The sequence below is a fragment of the Balaenoptera acutorostrata genome, chromosome 5 (genome assembly GCF_949987535.1).
Source record: "Balaenoptera acutorostrata chromosome 5, mBalAcu1.1, whole genome shotgun sequence".
Lineage (NCBI taxonomy): Eukaryota > Metazoa > Chordata > Mammalia > Artiodactyla > Balaenopteridae > Balaenoptera > Balaenoptera acutorostrata.
This window is the reverse complement of record NC_080068.1, coordinates 3,587,836-3,610,086: the sequence shown is the minus strand read 5'-3', so window position 1 is coordinate 3,610,086 and position 22,251 is coordinate 3,587,836. Positions and strand designations below refer to the sequence as shown.

General features: G+C 44.0%; 1 protein-coding gene across 6 annotated transcripts in view; it reads right to left on the bottom strand.

Moving 5' to 3' along the window:
• The window catches only part of RAPGEF2 (Rap guanine nucleotide exchange factor 2), a 248,001-nt gene that overhangs the window by 139,720 nt on the left and 86,030 nt on the right, over positions 1-22,251 (bottom strand). For all 6 annotated transcript variants that reach the window (XM_057547436.1, XM_057547439.1, XM_057547437.1 and 3 more), the window contains exons 3-4: positions 18,143-18,199; positions 5,072-5,155 (exon numbers count right to left, since the gene is read on the bottom strand). In XM_057547436.1, coding sequence (XP_057403419.1) covers positions 5,072-5,155; positions 18,143-18,199 — 141 coding nt within the window. The remainder of the gene's footprint in view (positions 1-5,071; positions 5,156-18,142; positions 18,200-22,251) is intronic.

The following is a 22,251-nucleotide window of genomic DNA, read 5'->3' as shown; positions in this document are numbered from 1 at the left end:
TAGAGGCCTCTGTCCCCATTCCCTCTGGCTCCTGGCTTTAATTATGTACCTTCTCTTGGCATCTTCCAAGTTCCGAGGCTTACGGCTAGTCTGGGCTTACCTTTTCCTTCAGCCTTACAGGCCCTACCCTGGTACTGCATTGATATGAAGGGGAAGAGACTGCGTACTGATTGCTCTGAATGTGAAAAATAGAGACAGTTTTTGACTGTCAGAGCAATAAAAATATTATCTATTTATGATTAAATATGGTGTGCACGATCATTTCTATTAAAAGGCCTTCCTTGGAGGCCTCTATGATAAAATTGATTCTACTGAGAAAATCAGATTCAATGTTTTAGTAGGAGTGTTTTTCTTTTTTTCAAGATTGTGACTAACATAAATTCAAGAAGAGTCTGTCTAACAATAATGCTTCACATCTAAAACATCTAGTGTACCGGTTTTTTTGCAAGTAAGTATAAAAATGATTGCTATATTGGTAGAAAAAGATTCTAATTCTATGAGTTAATATGCAACCTAGTTAAGGGAATTCCCTGGCGGTCCAGTGGTTAAGACCCTGCACTTTCACTGCCGAGGGCCTGGGTTCAATTCCTGGTCAGGGAGCTAAGATCCCGCAAGCTGTGTGGTACAGCCAAAAAAAAAAAAAAAAAAAACCAATTAGGGAAGCTATTTCCTTCTCTAATAAACAACCGAAACAGCAAGTTGAAAGTTTAGAAACACAGTCTGGGCCTATCGTTACTACCTAAATTATTGCATAGAATTATCAGCCTTTCAAAGAAGTCAGCAGCCAAAAAATAACATTAATCCAAGTTACTATTCTGTGACTTTGCTATAAATAGGCTTCAGCGCTGTAGAGTGGGGGTACTCTTGAAAGTGAGAAGATTTAAGAATATAATAATTTCTATTACAGTTCCTTAAATACACTGATTTAGAGCACATTAGGACAATAAACATTATTAATATTTTCCTGCCCACTGTGTACAGAAAACCAAATGTTCTTTTAAAAACGATTTCTAAACCTGCACCTTCAGCTAAGATAATTTTCCTCTATCGATTCCCAGCCCCAACGCTGCTGCAAATGATGCCTTTGAAAAACTTTGGGGGGAAGACGCCTTCTTCAAGACACTTTGCTACCCTCTGCCCGTCACTGTCTTAATACACCAATCTACATACCACGACTGTGGACACAGACATCAGGACACAGCCTGGACTACAGCTGCTAACTGCTTTGCTTACAGGCTTGGAAAAACACGTACCGTTTACACCATTTCTATGTCCATCTATGACAAGTGTCCACTCTGGCCTTTTCCTAAATGAGGATGAGAATAACCTCTGCTGTACTGCCTTTGCTCACTCTCTTTCTGCTCATACAAAGACACTGAATTGTAACAACACCATTACACGCAACATTATAAGTGACATGACCGCCACCTGTGCAAATATCCATGTTTCACAACTCGGTAAACTTCTAATAGGTTTACAACAAAACTCATAAAACAACATCTTATCACTGACACGGCGTGGAGTGGGGCAGAGTGAACAGGTTGTCACTGACCGTCACAAAGGGATTCATAAGCTCCACAGATGTTAAAAATCTCATCAAGGAATAATATTCATGCTTGAATAACCAAAATACAGAACCACCTTTATCTGTCTAAAAATAAAAACAAAAACATAAAATGCTGGCCTAAATGTCAACTGAGGAATTCAATACAGCTCATGAAATCTGGAAGCCAAAGGGCAGATTTTCTGCAGTGTACACCACTCTTCTTACTGGATGATATCACATGTCAAGGCAATTTCATGAGCATTAGCCAAAAATGTGAAAATGTCCAAGGTGCTTTGATCCAAAACTAACTGTTCGGGGTGAATTACCCGTCAAAATGAGTTGAAACTTTCAAGAGAATGGTCAGGTTACTTATTATATATACGGATAACCAATTTCCAGGCTAACATGAGAAAAACATGGTAAATGGAGACAGTCATCTGTGAACTAGTTGTTTTATAAAACCAGACTGCTACTAACACCTCATCCACATGACGCTTTAATCAAATCTCAGTGTTTCCTGGAGAGGAAGATACCTATGACTCACTAATGTTAACCTTTAAGGTAGGACCAGCAGAGGGCCCTTCTTGCGAAAACAATCTCAGGACTGTCCCTAAGGCAACATCTCCAAAGGAAACAAATAACTCAGACGCGGCAAAGGTCACCAGGCGCAACGTGAAGAAATAACCTATAAATAGCGCTGGCTTGTCATTCAGTCAGAAACACCGTCCCTTCTTCACTCCCTTACAGCCCTGACTCGCCGGCATTTGACAGACAGCCAGAGAAAGAGTAAAGCATGTCATCTTTGAAAATAATTAGACGTGGAAGCCAATGTATTCATCAAACAGGCCTGAACTGCAAGTCCTCTTTCTTGTAGAACAGCGGTCTTCTGAACACTGGGTTCCCGTTCCACAAGTTAGGACAAGCTGTCACTTGAAGCTGATGATGGCTGGTAGTCAGGAAAGACGGCCACAGGCTCCTGTGCCGTTCTGGGGCCTCGGTCTATAGATTTCATTTGTACAACAGACCTTGTATCACGGCGTCGCCAACCTGGGTTCTCTCTAAGATGCATAAACTTCAGATCACATTCCTTATACCATTATTTATAATAAAAAGTATCAAAAACTTACTCTGTACAATTATTAACCAAACTGTGGAAAGTTCAAATAACTGAACATTAAACAGACAACCTAATGCATAACGAGTAAGCCTTTACAAAGAGTTTTTGACATTAATGAGTCAAGCGAATACATACCCTTTCATTGAAATTAGCAAGAAATTAAATTGTTTATAAAGTATGCTCTTAAGTATGTAGAACACATACATGTAAGGCTAGATGGGAAAAGTCTAGAATATTAAAGGATGATTACCTTGGATGACAGACTTCAGAGGATAGTTTTCCTTACCTTTACCTTTGAGCATTTATATAGTAATTATCATTACTTTTTACATTAAAATTATATGTAATTTTAAAAACATGCCTATGCTTAAATATTACTTGCCTCTACCCACCTCCAAGTTTGGAAATAGAGTCAGAGCCCCCAGAAAGAGAGCAAATAGTAGGTCCTGTGTTTGAAGGAAGAGTGTTCTATTCAACTCCTCTGGGAAACAGAGTCCCTGAATGACGGGACTCATTCACAGGGTCACACCAAGCCTCCCGGGCAGATTTCGAGGATGGACAACCACCCACCAGCCTACACTGCCAGAGTTTCCTCAGTTACCAAATGCAGGTAACATCTTGCCAAAAATGCAAAACCTCATTCTAATCATGTGAGTACATCAGACAAAACCAAATTGAGGAACATCATACAAAACACCTGACTCTTCGAAAATATCAAAGTCCTGAAAGATAAGGAAAAACTGAAGAACTGCCAGTGACTGGAGAAGACTAAGGAGCAATAAAAAATAAATGCAAGGCGGGATCCTATATAGGATCTTGGAACAGAAAAGAATGCCTAGTGGAAAGTCGGTGAAGTTCCAAGATCTGTAGATTAGTTAATAGTACTGCACCAAAGTGAATTTCCTGGTTTTATTCATTGTATTATGGTCACACAAGACGTTATAATTTTAGGAGAAGCTGGATGAGGGGGGTATATGGGAACTCTACTATTTTTTTGCAATTTTTCTGTAGGTCTAAAATTAGTTCAAAATTAAAAGTTTAAAAAAAAAATGCAGGTAACGACCATACCTACTTCAAACGACAGTCATGAAATTAAATGATTTATATATAAATAAAGCTTTTCAAATGATGCCTGGCAGACAGAAAGCACTACCTACCAAAGCCTTAGCTACTGTTCTCATCATTTTAGTACCACTACAACTACGACTTCTGTTTACGACTACGACCAGGGCTACCACCATCCTGTAACTAGTGCTACTGCAAGAGCAACAAACAAACAGGCAATGGCTCTTCCCTCCCTCACGGGGCCATTTTCCAAGCAGAACAATTCCTGCCGAGCTGATCTGGGAGGAGCAGGAGGGTGGGGAGGCCTGGGAACCACACCGGAGGCTTCTCCCATCGCAGATGGTACCTCGGGCCTCCTTCCTGCCACCCTGGGCCCATCCCAGCACCTCCTGCACCTCACCAGGCCGATACAAATGACCTCTCCCCGTCTCGCTTCCTCTTCTTACAAACATTTCTAAAACACATTCTTCACATGTCCCTGACCCATTCAGAATGATTTATCAAGAACGTATCTTAATATTTTTATGAGAGAGTTAGGTTATAGGAGGTGGGGAGTGGAGAGGCGTAGATTGCTATGCTTTAATAAATTTAGTCAATTTATTCAGTAATTTTAAATAAAGATACATAATCAGTTAAAATCTTTAGTCAAAATAAACATACTTAATTGTGAAACACACACAACGAGGGGGAAAAAATCACTCCCGAAACTCAGTGGTTCCAGGGACCCTCAGGAACCCGCACAGGGGCAGCGCATTAGTGGCAGAGGAGCCCTGACCCTCTCTGGCCACAGCTGCTTGGAACTAGGTAACCGCTGCCCCAGGCCCGGCCCCCCAGACTGTGGCCTGAAGATCCGAAGAAAAGACATGGGCACGGCCGTCAAATGGTGCAAGCTTTAGGGACACAGGCCATAAATCAACAGTCAGCACCCAGGAGCCAAAGTCCCAGGGAGAACGTCCCCAGGGGTGACCTAGTCCCTGGTTTGTTTCTCGTCCCACGTGGGCCCAGGGAACCCTCTCGGCCTCTCTTTAGACGTGTATGTGACCCCGTTACGGAGGCAGTTTTCATTCCCTCTGAACACAGGAGCCCTCAACTAGCCTGGTACGTCCACGTAACACGTCACCAGCACATCCTTTGTCCTTGCCCTTTGTTAAAGAGGCTGGATCAGTGTTTACAACACAGAAGAGTCCTTTCTTAAGATTTATACCCCAACACCCCAAGGTACTGCCTTGCTTTGTGTCAGTAGAACAGGAAATCTGACGAGAGAGGAAGTCGGGAAAAGAACTCATTCTGCAAAAGGATTTCAAGCTCCACGGAAACTCTACTCCAGAACGTCTATCCAATACCTGCTTCGTGGCAGAAACATGGATTCCTTGATGAACACGGAACCAGAGAGGAGGATGTACCAGCAGGTCCCAATATCATCAGGACTGAAAAGAGAAGATAATAAAATCAGATGATTATCTCCAACAAAAAAAATTAAAATAACAACATACAAAGCACACAGTATCCACGTTACTCGTAGAATCCTGAAGAACAATGAAATGTCATAAAACACACACCTAAAATACCATTCTTCAACTATTGGAATTAAAGATTATTTTTCACACCTAAGTAAGCTGAAGATATTTATCAGTATACTTAAATGTTTTAAACGTTCCTTAGACCTATAGCACCTACCATTCCAAGTTTTTAGTTTAATTTTTTTGAGCTGAAAATACTTTCCCTTGTTTCATGAAACAAAAATACGAAGAGGTAAACAGCGGACCTGAGTTTTCCCACCCTTTCCCCCGTCTCCCAAGCCCCGACATTTCTCCACCACACTTGCTGGCATCTTTCAGAACTTCCTCATGCACACACAAGGATGGACATACCTTCTTACCCCTCCACCCTCTTCTTTTTACAGAGAAGATGGCATACACTACAGAGCTCTTTCCTCTGTGCTAACGCAGAGATCTTTCCATCAGGGGACAGCTGTCTTGTTGCATGTGCCTTATTTGACTTAAGCAAGCCCCTACTGCTGGTCATTCCAGTGGTTTCTCGTGTATGCAGTTATTTTAAAAGAAAATGAAAACTGTGATGAGTAATCTTGTATCTACAGGAGTAACCTTGACCAGAAAACTAGACCTGCAGCTGCTGAGTCAAAGGGCACAGACACTGTGACTCCGATAAATACTGTCACGGTGGTTAGTTAGTACCTTATGTGCTCACCACCTTCCCACCGCCTTGCAAGGAGAGTCTGTCTATTTCTTTAACAAATGTTTAACAATTTCAGGATGAAGGCTGTTCTAGGTGCTTAGGATACTTCAGGAAACAACAAAGATCCCTACCCTCATGGAACTTGTATTCTGGTGGGACTGTACACATAGTAAACAATAAATATAATAGATTAGTAAATTATAAACCCATTCTCTGGGAATAAGTTACCGCAGGGTAAGGAAAATAGGGGTGGGGTGTTATAATTTTAAACATATGGTGGACAAGTCTCGTTGAGAAGAGCAGATGTGAACAAAGGAAGTGAGTAGACAATGGCTCCCGAGGGACGAGGATTCTGGGCCAAGGGAAGGGAGATGCGTGCGGAGGCCACAGGCCAGGCAGCTGGGCAGGGAGGCCAGGGGTGCAGCTGAAGCGAGGGCTGAGGGGTACTCCTTCCCTGAGGCTGTCTATCACACTTTGGGGTTTTTGCCAATCTGCTCGATGAAAACTGTATTTTAGTGTACTTTTTTTGGCTGTGTTGGGTCTTCTTTGCTGCGCCTGGGCTTTCGCTAGTTGCGGTGCGCGGGCTTCTCATTGCGGTGGCTTCTCTTGTCGCGGAGCACGAGCTCTAGGCGTGCAGGCTTCAGTAGTTGTGGCTCGCGGGCTCAGTAGTGGTGGAGCACGGGCTTAGTTGCTCCGTGGCATGTGGGATCTTCCCGGACCAGGGCTCGAACCCGTGTCCCCTGCATTGGCAGGCGGATTCTTAACCACTGCGCCACCAGGGAAGCCCTCTTACTGTACTTTTATTTTTCTTCTTTATTGTAAAAGCACCTTTTTTCTTATGTTCATGAGGCCTACCTATTTCTTTTTCTGTGAAATCAGTTCATAACTTTTAGCCAATTTTCTATAAATCATGAGACTTTTTCTTATCTAGAAGCACTTTATACAAATTAGCATTTTGAAGCCATGAGCTGTGACAACCTTTTCCCCAGTTTGCTGCTTCTGTTTGAACTTTATTGTGATTTTGCCATGCCTTAAGTTGTTTTATTTTATAGAGGCAAGTTTATCAAATTTATTAGTCAGGATACAGGCTCAGCTACTATGAAAACAAAGCAGAAAGCCCGACACAGCAGTGGCCGAACAATGGAGGAGCCCATTTCTCTCACACGCGTAGTGACAGCCTGGTGTCGGGGACCCAGGCTCTCCCTCTGTGTGGCTCGCTCACCCCGGCCCGTGGCCTCCATCTCAGACTCTAAGGGGCAGCTCCCAACCCACACCTGTCCACATCCTAACCACTAGAAGGAGGCACACAGCCTACCCCATCTCTTCCACGAGGACAGCCTGGAAGCTGCAGCCCAGCAAACCACACGTGGGTTGCAAGTCAGTCTTCCGCAACCTCTGCCAAACCTTTTTACTCTTTTTTTCCTTTTGGCACATGGATTCCAAAAGTTTCCAAAGACCACCAAGTTCGATTTAAAATTCTGAATAATTAAGTTATTTAACACACTAATCAATATCACCTAATCACTTTCATTGCTATCTGCTTCCAGAGCAAATCAGCAGCAAGTCACTGTTTCCTCCCAAGCCCATTCTTTACCAATTTCACAACTGCTTAGTCCTCAATAGCAAAGCCTCAAGAAAACATGAAGGAAAATATTGTCAAATAGACTTTAGTTCCAATGAAACCATCAAAGTAAAATGATTTCTCAAATGAAAATGCAAAGTACTTCAAAAAATAATTTATACCCCTTTCTCTCTAGTGTTTAGTCATGAGCTTTTGCAATCAACAGTCATTCACCTAGGACTTCCCTGGTGGCAGAGTGATTAAGAATCCACCTGCCAATGCAGGGGACACGGGTTCGAGCCCTGGTCTGGGAAGATCCCACATGCCTCAGAGCAACTGGGCCCGTGAGCCACAACTACTGAGCCTGCGCGTCTGGAGCCTGTGCTCCGCAACAGGAGAGGCCATGATAGTGAGAGGCCCGCGCACCACGATGAAGAGTAGCCCCCGCTCGCCACAACTAGAGAAAGCCCTCGCACAGAAACGAAGACCCAACACAGCCAAAAATAAATGAATAAATAAATAAATTTAAAAAAAAAAAAGACAGTCATGATGTCTTTCTTAGTGACTTGTCTCTTTTAAAGATTCATGTCTTACAAAAGCAAACTAATTAGAACTAAGAATACGAAAACAATGAGTCTCATTTTAAAGATGCTCTGGAAACAGCTGTAAGCTAGAAAAACACACCCCCTCACCTTTCACACCCACACCCCACAGGACGCAGGTTTGGTTTCTGTTCTGAAAATTCCTCGTTGTGAGATGCCCCATAAAATCTGTTTTACTCAGTCTTAATCGGCCAGAAAAGTCTCCTGACCTCATCTGAAACCACTGTGCTACCCTGTCCCCCTCTCATGCATAATTACGCATCAGGCAGGCAGTGTTTCAGCACGAGGCATGACCCTTCCCTTCAAGGTCTGCAAATACGCCCCTTCTCACAGGGCACCTGTCACCTGTGGGGCTCTATAGGTGCCAAGCGATGACTGTTTTTTAAAAGAAAAGATGAAAAAAGAAATTACCTAGCAGTAACAGCATCAAACTTGCCTACACTTAGAGGGGAAGCAAAATGAATCCGAGATCTTGCTTGCAGACACGCTAGCAATGAAGCTGGCTAACAGAAGACTGATTAGTATAATAATAATAATTATTATTCATAATGTTCCCAGGCTCTGCCCATCCCACCAACACCCCAGTACCTGATCAAGGGTGGGAGACCCATCATGATGCCGTCTAAACAAACATCCCAGGTGATTCTTATGCATGGGGGCTTGTCAAGTTGAAAAACCATGAGAAAAACTGCCTAGAAATCAAGCCCCAACTGGAACAAATGGCAGGGGAAAAAAAAAAAAAAAAACCACAACTCTGTCGACTGCCGATACAACTAGTTTCATTCGCTAATGTCATTTTAATTTTTCTCAAATAGTTGTTTTATGTTTTAAAACTACGAGCTAAGGAGTTCCATCAAGGGTTGTTGAAATGGTAAAAGCTGAATCTTGGAATAACTCTAACTGACCATTTCCAAGTAACTTTAGTCTTATATCACCAGTAACAGGGAGAGGAGAGAAGGCTAAAGGTTAAAGAGGTACATCTAGCTAATTAGTCCCTCTTCACAACGTCACTGATTTAATGACACAGTACGTATCACGCACCTTGCAGAGCAGGGACAGAAAACACTGCTTCTCTTCCTCTCTTTCCCTCCCTCACAGCCCACCCTGAAAGGGTCAGCCTACACCTGTCCTCTCTGCTCGGAAACCCCAGCAGACCCTGGGCTTCAGACTGCGCCCCGTTCAGCCGTCCTCCGCCTGTGCCTCGAGGCCTTCGAAAAAAACCTGCTGTTTCCGTTCCTAAAGGGAACCTCCTGCCTAGGAAACTCATCCCTCGCCCTCTGAATTCCAGGTTAACGACCACTTCCTCTGAAAAACGTTCTCGTATCTTCCAAATAAAGTGGGTCCCTCCCTCCTGGGTTCCCAGGCGCTCTGGACTTGCTCACACGAAGCAGAACACCATCATCATCTACCTCGGAAGCCTTCTCCCATCAGCTCTTAAACCGCTCTAGCAACTCAGTGCCCCCAGCAGACACACCGGATACGGCTCGACTGGCACTCAGACATTTTATTAACCAGCGCATTCACAGCTGAATAGACACCAGCTCAGATTTGGTGTTACAACGCCTGAAAGTCCAGGACGCGAGTTTCAATGCACCGGGGGCCGGAGAAGCGCGGCGAGGCCGGGAGGACGCCCTCCGCAGTACCCCGGCGGCGCGCGAGGTGGCAGTGTCGCCCCACGGAAGGGCTGCAGTCGCAGCCGCGCGTCCCGTCCACGGAGCCGGACGGGGGACAATGAACACGAGGGGCCAAGGCCACGCTGACAAGGGGGCTGAAAGGATAACAAGCTCACACACCCCAAGAACACGAATTAGGTCAGCAAAGGCGGCTATGAGAGGGCAAAAAAGCAACTTGGGGAAAAGCTACTTTATTCAGTTGTTAATACAACTTGATAACTTAGGTGGAGCCCAGTTGCCCAAAAGGCTGCAAAGGGGGGGGGGGGGGCGGGGGAGGGGCGGGAGGGGAGGGACGGGGGAGGGGCGCTGGGCAAGGGCACCCGTGTCCGAGTGCACGCGGGGCTCACACCCACTCCTGCCGGCCACAAGCCGACACCTAACCCACGTCTCTGCGTGTGTGTCTGCAGGGGCGCGGGCGAGTCAACCAACAGAAGCTGAAGGAATGGTCCCCACGCAGAACAACCAACAGCCCGGGAGCAGAAGTCAGCGCCCAAGGAGGGCGCCGCGGGTACGGGGAGGGGCAGCACCGCGCCGGCACGGGCCCAAGGGCCTGGGGCGGAGCGCACCCTGCGGCGCTGCACGCGGGCCGCACCTACGGCGGCAGCGGGGCCCGGAGACGCACGAGGCGGCAACCGCGCGGGAACAAGCGCGGGCAACACGCGCGGAAACGTCCAGAAACGGTGGAGAGGACGCCCGCTCGGGGAGAGGGGGGCGCACGCAGCCGCGCGGGCCGACACGCGTCAGGGCTCGGGGCCGTGTAGAAAGGGAGGCTGCCTTCTATGATAGGTACGACCCAGACGCCACGCCACGTCCAAACAACGAAGCCGGCGGCACCTGGGACAGGTGGGAACGGGATTCCTACCACCCGGGCCTACCGGCTCCCCATCTTGAGCTAAGAAACCAGATGGGCAATAAAACGAGGACCATCCAGAGTTCCACGAAGTAAGTGGAGACCGCTCGCAAGGAGCCCAGAGGGCCAGGCACCCGTGACCACGGCTAGGAAAGCACCCGTCTCTTTCCCTGTATCTGCTGTCCCAGCAACGTCATCCAACGGAAGGATAAAGCCAGAAAACAGAAAGTCCTCCTAAATTTCTCCCTCTGCACAACCCCCCATCCCATTCTGCAGGCTCCGCCCCGAAGCCTCTGCTGAAGTTCGCGGCCTCGCCCTTGGCCCCCTACCCTGTTACCAGACCCCTCTGACGGGCACAGACTTGTTCTCTCAGATGTACAGTTATGCCGATAACCAAAGCAGGAATAATTTTACCTGTTGACAATAAATTACCCTCTACCCCTTTCCTGGGAATCCAGCAGTTGATTCCGTAGGACGTGGCGAGCCCCTTGGGACAGAAGCCTGTCCAGCCCTCTTCCCACCCTCACGGCTACTGCAATGGATCCGAGCCGGATTTCCTATGAACGAAGTGTTCCAGGGCTTAAAACAGAAGTCCTAACAATGGCCACCTTCCAAGATGCAGATGGCTTTTCAGATACACAATAACTGTACTCTTTTTCACAAATACATTACATCACTTCTGCTATTGGATATATCAAAAAGTTTAATCATTTTTTTTCTTGCTCCTCTGATGGGGCTCTAAGCTTTAAGCTCAAAGACAGAACATGTCTTATGTATTTTTGTACAGCCAACGGCACAAAGTAAGCTCACAAGAAAAGTTAATGCTACACGGCCAGTGTGGGCCCTGACAACACCAGGTCACGGTCAAAAGAAAGGTGAAGTGCACGCACCAGCGGGATGTACTCAGGCATAAAGTGTAGAACGTATGATAGAAAGAGTTCTACGGAGAGTTAAAACGTACATTTCTGACGTACAGAATAGCAATACTGTACTATAAAATTATATGCTTCATAATATTTAATCACAAATTCCCACACTTAGGAAAACAACACATTTTAAAAGTAGAGGGTAACTTTTTGTTCCATTTCCTGAAAGTTCTAAATTGTAAGGAAGTTACTTCACTTTTATCACTTAAAACTCTGAAGGAAAAAAGCATCATTTTAACATTAAGTTTTTCAGAAAATTCTTAGCCTTCTCTCAATAAATTATAGGGGCTTAGACCAACTAACAGGATAAATCAGTAACATCAATAAAAACTCTGAAAACTGATGGAAATACTGAGGCTATTTCAGCTTTATTTTGAAAATATTTTATTTTGAATATATTAAAGTATTTTGAAAATATTTTTGTTTTGAAAAATACATATTTTGAAAATATGGGGGATAAGTGGACATAATTTTTTTACCTGTGATGATTCACTTAACAAGCAGAGGGAACAATATAAAGAACAATACTAAAGAATTAGTAAAGCCAAAGATTCTACAGACTTCACTGTGCAGTCATTCTTAAATTTATAAAATCCATTTTAAAAATGAAATGAGGGGGTGATGTCTTGGGAGTCATGAAGTTACTCAATAAACTTATTTTTGAATGAAAGAAAAAAAGTCACTGCAGATTACATACTTATGGCAATCCATCAATCAATGATTCAGCTAGACTGAGGGCAGAGGGCTACACCCAAGGGCTCGACAATCTCTCAAATTTAAGAGAGCGGCCAAAATTCACTCTTCTGAAAACTACCAATGGGTCATGAAATTAATTCACAAATCTGCATCTTTCAGTTACACACTGCAGTTTCATTTGCACGACAAACCTGTCCCTCTTCTACAGAAAACTGGCACCCGAACTGCTAAACAGAACTCAGACATCCAGAGACGGACCAAACTCACACCAAATCCGCCCACCCACTGCCAAGGTCCCGGGCGATGGGAAAGGCACGACCAGCTCACAAGCACCATGACCCGCAATGACCAGAAAGCACAGGGAGAGAGCTACATGTTACTGTGAACACCTACAGTTAGGAGGAGTTCAGAGGTTTTTACTCACTACGTAGTTTCACAGAGAATTGATACAAAGAACCGAACACCTAACCTGCAGTTGGCTGTTTTACCCAGAAGTTAGGCCATAAAGAAGGTCTTTTCCTGCTGATCTAGCAAAGGAATATCTCCCTTGAAATAAACGCAAAAAATAACAACAGAGAGCAGACAAGATGCAAATGTCTGTGCTGGGCATGGCACGTGTAAATCTGAACTAAACACAGTCCCTGCCCTGATGGAGTTTACAGACTAAATACATTTGTTAATGTTTTTATTTTACTACTCTTTGACTCACCACAAAAGTAAAACATTTTCATTCAAAGACTAACAGTAAATATAAAAATATCATTATTGGCAAGAAAGCTTAAAGTATCGCCATACGTACGTAAAACAATCTTAAGTCTATTTGTGAGTATGCGTGTATCCATGCGTGCCTATTTGAACTGCCATACTTACATAGAGCACACGTGTACATCACAACACGCCAAGCTCAGGGCTGAGTATCTTTATCCTACAAGTCTGTGCAAAGGCTAAGTCTTTAGAGGTGTCATGCCTTCAAGTCAACGAAAACCTCAGGTTTCACCTTTTCCTTATACACACACACAAGCACAGTAAACTTATGGAAATGTGGACACTCCAAATAGTGGTTACATATTGCTGGGGAAGAAAGGAAGGCAGATTTGAAGTATTTTGTCTCCTGAGGGAAAATAAACAAAAAAAGCAAAGCAACCTAGGTAGTAGATAGTGCTTTTGTAAAAATTTTTTTAAAAGACTACGATATAGGGCTTCCCTTGTGGCACAGTGGTTAAGAATCCACCTGCCAATGCAGGGGACACAGGTTTAAGCCCTGGTCCAGGAAGATCCCACATGCTGCGGAGCAACTAAGCCCATGCGCCACAACTACTGAGCCCGCGTGCCACAACTACTGAGCCCAGGCACCTAGAGCCCATGCTCCACAACAAGAGAAGCCACCGCAATGAGAAGCCCACGCACTGCAACGAAGAGTAGCCCTCACTTGCCGCAACTGGAAAGCACCCGCGCGCAGCCAACAAAGACCCAACTCAGCCAAAAATAAATAAATTAAAGAAATAAATTAAAAATAATAAAAATTTTAAAAATTTAAAAAATTAAAATAAAAAGACTACGATGTAAAAATAAATAAAAGCTTGGCCACATCCGAAAGGAGAAAGCAGTACAGTAACTGGATATGGGCCAAAGCCCAGGAGAGCTTCCTAAGGAGGGAGACATGGCAACTCACCCTGTGTGTGGGAAACAGGGCAGGACCCGGGGGGAGGAGGGGCAGCTCTGCCTCCAGGAGGGGAGGGGACAGGAGCACAGGCAGCTCTGAGCCCAGGTGGGCCACTGGAGGAGGGGGAGGGCGACGCGGAGCGGACAGGGCGAGGGGGCACCTGGGGCAGCTGCCGTGGAAACGGGAAACCCAGCCGCGGCCTGAAGAGACGGGTAGGCGCAGGCAGAGGGGCAGCTGGGCCTGAGGTTCGGAGGTTACAGATTTCAATGAAAACGCCTGAAAAGACTCCACTAGCCTCAATGCAGCTTCTTCTGAGAAAGGAACAATTTCCTCTCCTGCAATAAGGGGAGATAAACCCCTTAACAAAGTGCTCTGAAAACTCTTCTGGAAACCAAAGCATCCAGTCCGACCCGTGCGTGGGAATCGGGCCCGCGGTTCAGCGATACCCGTGTTTATAGCAGCTGTGTGTGCACGCTTAAAAAAATATATATTTTAATGGTTGCATTTCTGATCCAAAGGTTTTTAGCACTTTACATGTAACTATGTATTAAACTGAAATGGTGAGGATGGCTGGCCATTAAAGAAAAAGTAAAGAGAACGGACGCACTTGTTTATCTCCTTTCTTAAATTCTCTAAAATAAGTCCCTCAGGTGAAATGAATATTATCTCACTTAGTATTTCCAAGCTAGCAAAATACCCAGCATCTAACAAATAACAAATGAAAGAAAGGCAGAAAGTACCTGATGTTCCTGTCCAGTGTGTACAGCTCAACTAACCGTACCTAATTAAACGGGCAAGTCTACACTTTAAAAATTCCACTTTATCAGAACCACAACTCTCTCCTGAATCACAATATAATTTAAAAGGGCATACTGTTTGCCATACTTAAAACTGTTAAACATACTTAAAACTGTTAAAACAGTAACACCAGGGGAATTAGAACACTGCTGTCATAATTCCTTCCTAAAGAAAGTTTAAAGCAGCTAAAACATTGGGAGGACAAAATGTAAATGACCAAAACAGGGAACGGAGTGAGAACGCCGCCCGCGGCTGACATTTCCGAGCACCGACCACGTGCGCCCTGCTCTGCTTCCTTCACACGGAGCCCTACATCTCAGCCTCACGCCAGCCGGAGACACTGAACCCTGCCATCACTGTCCCCACTTTACAGGTAAGAAAACGGAGGCACAGAGGTGGATCAAAAGAGTCCTATATTTACCTGGTGAAATTAGGAGAATCATAGACTCGGACGTCACCAGCACACAAACATAATAGGGAAAATGAATACCAATCTCCACGCAAACATAATAAGGAAAATGAATACTCATCTCTTGGTCATAAAACAAAATTCTGAAAGTCTTTGATATTCCTACTGCACTGTTGTTCTCCAGGCTCAAGCACAGACAAGTCATTCCCCCCAAGAGGTAATGACAACAGGTCCCAAAAAAGAGGGGTGGTATTATTAAGTTATCACAGATTTATATACACCCCAAATACAAGCGTTCTTTAATTTTCAAAACCGTGCTTACACCAGCTGCTCAGAGCAGAGACAAGTCTGTTCAAGGATCACAGAGGAACATCCTCCCACTACCCTTCAACACAAGCTTGGCCAAATACTAGGAATCTGACTGAGGGTATCTACACTTAGTCTCTGAATTTTTGATCGTAGGAAATCATGATCTACCAAATACCCATAGATTCTTCACTGCTTACTAACGCTGCCACCTCATTCTAATTAGTCCAAAACAATTACTACAGTCCACTCTTGCTGCCAACTCCTAAATGCATTCAATTTAGGATTATCCAAGTCAGGGCTTCGCATGATCGGCAGGGCTCACATTCACTGCCTAAACTGACTTTAAAAAGAAAAAGCAAATATATTTAAAACACTGCAATCTACCTTCCATTTAAGTGAATAATAAATAATAATTGTCAGGAAGCCGGCACAACGTGGGCAGAAGTGCTGGCGGGTTTCAGGGGCCGCCATCACCCCGTGGGGAGGCCACCCCAGGGGGAAATGCAGTCCTCCCGCCTGCATGAACACAGCACCATTTTCCACAGAGGTGTGAAGAAGGCTGGGAAATGCCGCTGTGTGGGGGACAGCTAGGGCTGCAGAGTCACCAGGTCTGGGCCCAAGTCCAGATCCCGGGTTGAGCAGTGACACAAGCCTCAGCACCCTCACATGTAAAACGGGGGTGATGAAAGATCTACCTGCAAGATGGCTGCAAGGAGGAATTAAATCAATGCACACAGAGCACGGATTCGAGCGCGTGGGACGGACGAAGGGCTTGTTACACGTTTGCTATTGCCTCATCATCGACACGGCCCAAACCATGTTTCAGAGGGAAAGGACAAAGTAATAGAAAGCTGACGCTGACTGCCGCTGCACTGCTAAAACACACGTCAATAATATTCATCAGAGATTGCCAACCCGGACAGGTGTACACCCATTAAACGGATAGCTTTTAATTGCTCCTGAAAGAGAACAGATAGTCTTAAGTTAGTCACATCATGATTCCTTCAAGGATAAACATGTTAAGGGCATTTGCCCCTGATGTGAGTTTTCTCATTACCAATTATGTCTGGGTTATTTACTACTCTTCTCCATTGCATGTATGTTCTCTGAAGCCCTAGATGGATATTGACAGCCAAGAACCATCCTGCATCAGATCCACCCATATCTTCTGATATCCATCCGTGACGGCCCCATTCCTTTATCTGCCCAAGTTCAAGCACTGTCACCTCACATGACTGCAATTCTCTCCTAACAGATTTCCCTGCCCGCCCACTCAATCTAACCCACCCTTTGTGTTTTCAGGCAGACACGGATATTATCTCAGGGGATGTGTGGGGCTGGGAGGCATCTGGTCACATCATTTTCTGCTTGAAAACTGGCTGCCTACCTACAGACTAAAAGAGACTTAAGAAAGATAAACAACCAACAAACAACCTGTACCAAAACAAATTTGAGACAAAGAAATTTGATTATTTTCATGATATGAAAGAATTATTTTTTAAGGTTTGATGATATTATTGTGGTTACTTTTTTTTTTTAAGTCTATCTTTTAAAGATAAAAACACATATCAAAACAATGATGGCTGAATTCATATGTCTGGATTTACTTCAAAATAATCCACTGGAGGTGGAGTAAGAGATGAAACATCATTGCTTATCAGTCGACAACGTGGCATGGTGAGTCCGCAGGGGCCTGTTTTACTACTGTCGCTAATACTGTGAACATCTGTAATTTTCCAGAATAAAATGTAATTGAGGAGGAAAAGCACTCATTTCCAGTCGCCTAAAGAATCGAGGATGACTTTTTCAACAACACATTCACACGCAAGCGTGACTGTGGCCTGCCCCTTCTCCCGACTCCGCACACCCCAGGCCATGCGCACTAAACTGGCCGCACTGTTCAACACGGGACGCCAGGCCCCTCCCCCTCGGCCCCTGTACACACAGTGCCTCCTGCCAAGAAAGTCCCGCGAGACCACCAGACATGCCAGGAGACCCAGGGCAAAGGGCCCCTTCTCCGAGACCCTCCCCTGCACCCCTTCTGTACAAACCTATAGTCTCAGCTACTCTGGTGGGTTAGTTTTTATTGTTGTTGCTTTCCTTTTTTCTATTTCTACCTCCCTCAAAAGATTATAGCCTCCCTCAGGGCAGAAGCTGTATTTTATTTATTTCAATAAAGATTCCCTATAATATGCATGGAAAGTAGTAATTACTTAGTAAGTGCCTTGAAAAACAGGAAGGAAAGTCAACAGAACAACCGTCATTCACAGCAAACATTAACAAAACAATCTGTCTAGTAAATCAGAGCTTACGTATCCCTAACACACCAATATTTATCTACTGAATGTTTACCACATTGCTTAAAAAATTAGTTGCCATTTTTTCAAGCAGTACGTTACAGATCTTAAAAGGAACATCAATATGATTTAAAGAAGAAACTTTCCTTTGGAAAGACTCTACACTATTTCTCATTTCATAAAAGTCAAAATACTCTGTAATGTGAAATACTATCTCTAACCACAACTGAGAAACATATAGATGCTGATGTGAACTTAACAGCAAAGGACTGAAATAGTTGAAATGCTTCACATTTCTAAATTATGCAATAAAAGTTAATGCAAAATTAAGGCAGTGCTGATTTGGCAAGGTGCCCCTAGTACTTCTTTGATACTTTAAGGCCATCATCTAGCTGCTGCATTACACATTGTGCAAAGACAGAGAAAACACCTACTAGTATAAAACTTCATTGGCTTCATGTCTTTCATATCTCACAGTTTCACACATTAACCTGTAAAACAAAAAATAAAGACATGAGTTCATCGTTTGTCATGAAAAAACATACTAATAGTTTAAAAACGTAAATGAGACATTATGTAGAAAATTAACATTACTTTTATGAATTGTCACAATCATTTATTGGCCTCAAGATAAATATTTGTGGTGCCTAGGTTAACAAAATAAAATGAAATCTGGTAAAGAGATGCTAGAAAAGAAACATTTTGTTAGATGTCAGCTTCACCCAGTTTATTTCATAGGGAACAAAACTGTATGTGTTTTATACTTTGTAAATGACATGCGGACAAATTAATGTTCTCCAAGGTAAACAGAAAATGAGAAAGAACCTGAAAATCGGAAAGGAAAACCTATTAACTTAAAAAGTGACAACATAATTCACAGTTTAACATTAATGTTACTTAACAGTATGGAATTTCAGACAAAAGTAGGCTTTTATTAAAGTGCGTATTTTTATGACTAAGGACTAAATGAACGCTTTACAACTTAAAGATTTATTTACTTCAAATGATTCATCCCTGAGGAAAATAAACTATGAAAATTATAGAAAACATGAATAAATGTTTAAATATTCAAAATTACCTCAAAATTACCATGTAAAATTTCCCAAAAGTTACAGAAATGCAAAAGAGAAAAGGACTACTTCTTCTTAAGAAGGAACTAGGAAACAGAAAAGGCTGGCTGTAAAAGTGACTGTTGCAACAGCAGCGCCATTCTGGTCAGTGGGGCTACCAGCCCCGTCTGTGAAACACGGGGATCTACACACATCCATCTTTCCGCTGTTGGCACGCTCTTGATTTTTCACTTGAAAACGACCCTCCCGGGTTCTCTTTTGCCTTGATCGTCCCACAACCAGCACCCTGCTTCAGAGGCCCCCTCAGCCTCTCAATCCCTTACCCGAAACTTTCACGTAACTCCAGAAGGTAGCATCGAACCTTGAATACACATCGTTAAACATAGTTTTAATAGACTGCATCATACCAATTCTTCCTAGGAAAGGATGAGGGACACAAGTAATGGGTCTAAAAATACCAGGTCTTTAAATTATGTAACCGGCTCTGCCCTGTTTCCTGTTACACCCTTTTCACTGGATCTCGGTCCTTCTACGGTGGACCCTGTACTCCTGCGGGCTCACCCCTCCCACACCATCATCCGTTTCTCCCTCTCTCCTAAATCGCTTCCTCGATACACAAACACACCTTATGGGGATCGCCCACTGTGTGGGGAAGGAGACATGCTTGACCCCATATCCCCCTCTAGCTACTATCCACATTCGGCTTTTCCCGCAACAGAAATTCTCCTTTTAGAGTTGTCTACGTGAATACACTGTCTCCATTCTCTCGCCCTCCTCCCTCTCCTCCATCACTGGGTCCCTGAAACTCAGAAAAAAGGGGGGCTGGGGGGAGCTGCTGGCGGCCTCGTGGGTAGGACTCCGTGCTTCCACTGACAGGGCCCGGGTTCAATCCCTGGTTGGGGAGCTGAGATCCCACAAGCCCTGCGGCCAAAAAACAAAAACAACTCTGAAAGGTGTCAGCTTCCTCTGTGTTATCTAAATCTTTTCTGACCTTGTATTAATGCCACTTCTCAGCAACACATGATGACTCCCTTTTCCTTACAGCGTTTTCTGCTCTAAGTCTCCTGGTTTTCCTCTTACTCGTCATTTTTTCAGTCTCCTTTGGACCCTCTGCCCCTCCCACTCCTCCACCTGACTCGAAACGCATCACCTCCAGGGGCGGTCCGCCCTCTTCTCCTCTTCACCATGTAACCTCATCCAGTCTGTGATTTTTAACGTAATCCGCAAGCTGACGGCTCCAAAGCCATGCCCCACACCTAACCTCTCACCGTGACACCCACGCATCCAAATGCCTAACTCAGTGGAATAGCCGCTCCATGTTCAAATCGTCCAACAGACCTTAAATTCCTTCCCCCAAAATCTGCTTTCCCACAGTCAGAACCCAATCGTGTAGGCCACAATCCTTGGAGTCGCCATCCTTGACTCTCCTCCCTCTCCTTCAAATCCCATCTTTCCGCCATGTCCCGTTTCCAAAACCCACCCTCCCAGGCAGCCCACGTTCACCACCTGCCCGTGAAAACGCAGTCTGAGCCACGATCCCCCTGCCATCTCCGACCAGGACCACACGGGTAGAGTCCGCGTCTGTTCTGCACACCTGCTGTCCATTGTCCAGACATGACGTCACATCACCTCGCACCTGCTCGCTTGCTTATGTATTTATTTATGTATGTATGTATGCATGTATGTATGTTGGCCGCACAGGGTCTTAGTCGCAGCACGCGGGATCTTTCTTCCTTGCGGGGCGCGGGCTTCTACCTCACACCTGCTCTTAATCTCCACTGCCGTCACGTGAAAATCCCAACTCCTATCCTGGAATACGCAGCCCTGCACTGCTGACTACACTAGCATCCTATGCTTACCCTCCCACGGCCCCTGCCTGTTCCCACCGTGGGGCATCGGGGACCCGTCGGCACGGCAGGGGTCTCCGCACAGCTGAGCCAACCCAGGTGTTCCCTCCTTTCAGCCACAAAGTCAAAGCGGCCCAGCATCCACTCTTACCATGCCCGACGTGCTAACATCTAAATCCTGTCTGCCCTACCAGGAACGGCAGGGGCTTGGTCCACTTCACTGCTGTTTCTTCATGGCCTGCCTGGATGTCTAGCACGTAGTAGGACTGCAGTGGATAACGGCTGACTGCATAAATCAACTAACCTAGCGCCATGAGAAAATCAAGATAAAATCATCTATAGGACAGTGTTCTAAATAAAAGGAAACAGTACCAAAATGCTTTTTTTTTCTTTAAACATTGTTAAGGAATGTTTTATCAAAAGCATACTGATCTTTCCTGAATTCCTAAAGAATATACTAGCCAGATTTTAGTTGTTCCTTAATGTCTAAAACCGCCTGTATAATAATAATTACGCTCATCCATAATGCTAAAGAATATATATGTATACAAACTCACATACATATAACCATATATATGTTATACTATATATGCAGTATGTATATATATGTATACACACACTCTCACATACATATAACCATATATGTTATTCTATATAGTGTGCGTGTGTATATATATACACACATGTATACACACACGCGTACATATAACCATATATATGTTATACTGTATATATGCAGTGTGTATATATATGACTCACACAACCATATATATGTTATACTATATATATGTAGTGTGTATATATGTATACACACACAACCATATATATGTTATACTATATAACCATGTATATATGTTATACCATATATATGTAGTGTGTATGTATATGTATACACACACAACCATATATATGTTATACCATATATATGTAGTGTGTATGTATATGTACACACACACATAACCATATATGTTATACTATATAACCATATATATGTTATATTATATATATGTAGTATGTATATATGTACACACACAATCATTTATGTTATACTATATGACCGTATATATGTTATACTATATATATGTAGTGTATATATGTACACACACACATATAACCATATATATATTATACTATATATATGTAGTATGTATATATATGTATACACACACATAACCATATATATGTTATACTATATATATGTAGTGTGTGTATATATATGTACACACACACATAACCATATATATGTTATACTATATATATGCCGTGGGTATACACGTATACACACACACACACACAGTTCAGCAGGCTCTCGCTTCCAGCACTGCACGGTCCCAGTCACTCTGCTCGTATACACACACATAACCGTATATATGTTATACTATATATATGCCGTGGGTATACATGTATACACACACACACACACACACACACACACACACACACAGTTCAGCAGGCTCTCGCTTCCAGCACTGCACAGCCCCAGTCACTCCGCTCGTATACACACACATAACCGTATATATGTTATACTATATATATGTCATGGGTATATACACGTATACACACACACACACATAGTTCAGCAGGCTCTCGCTTCCAGCACTGCACGGCCCCAGTCACTCCGCTCGT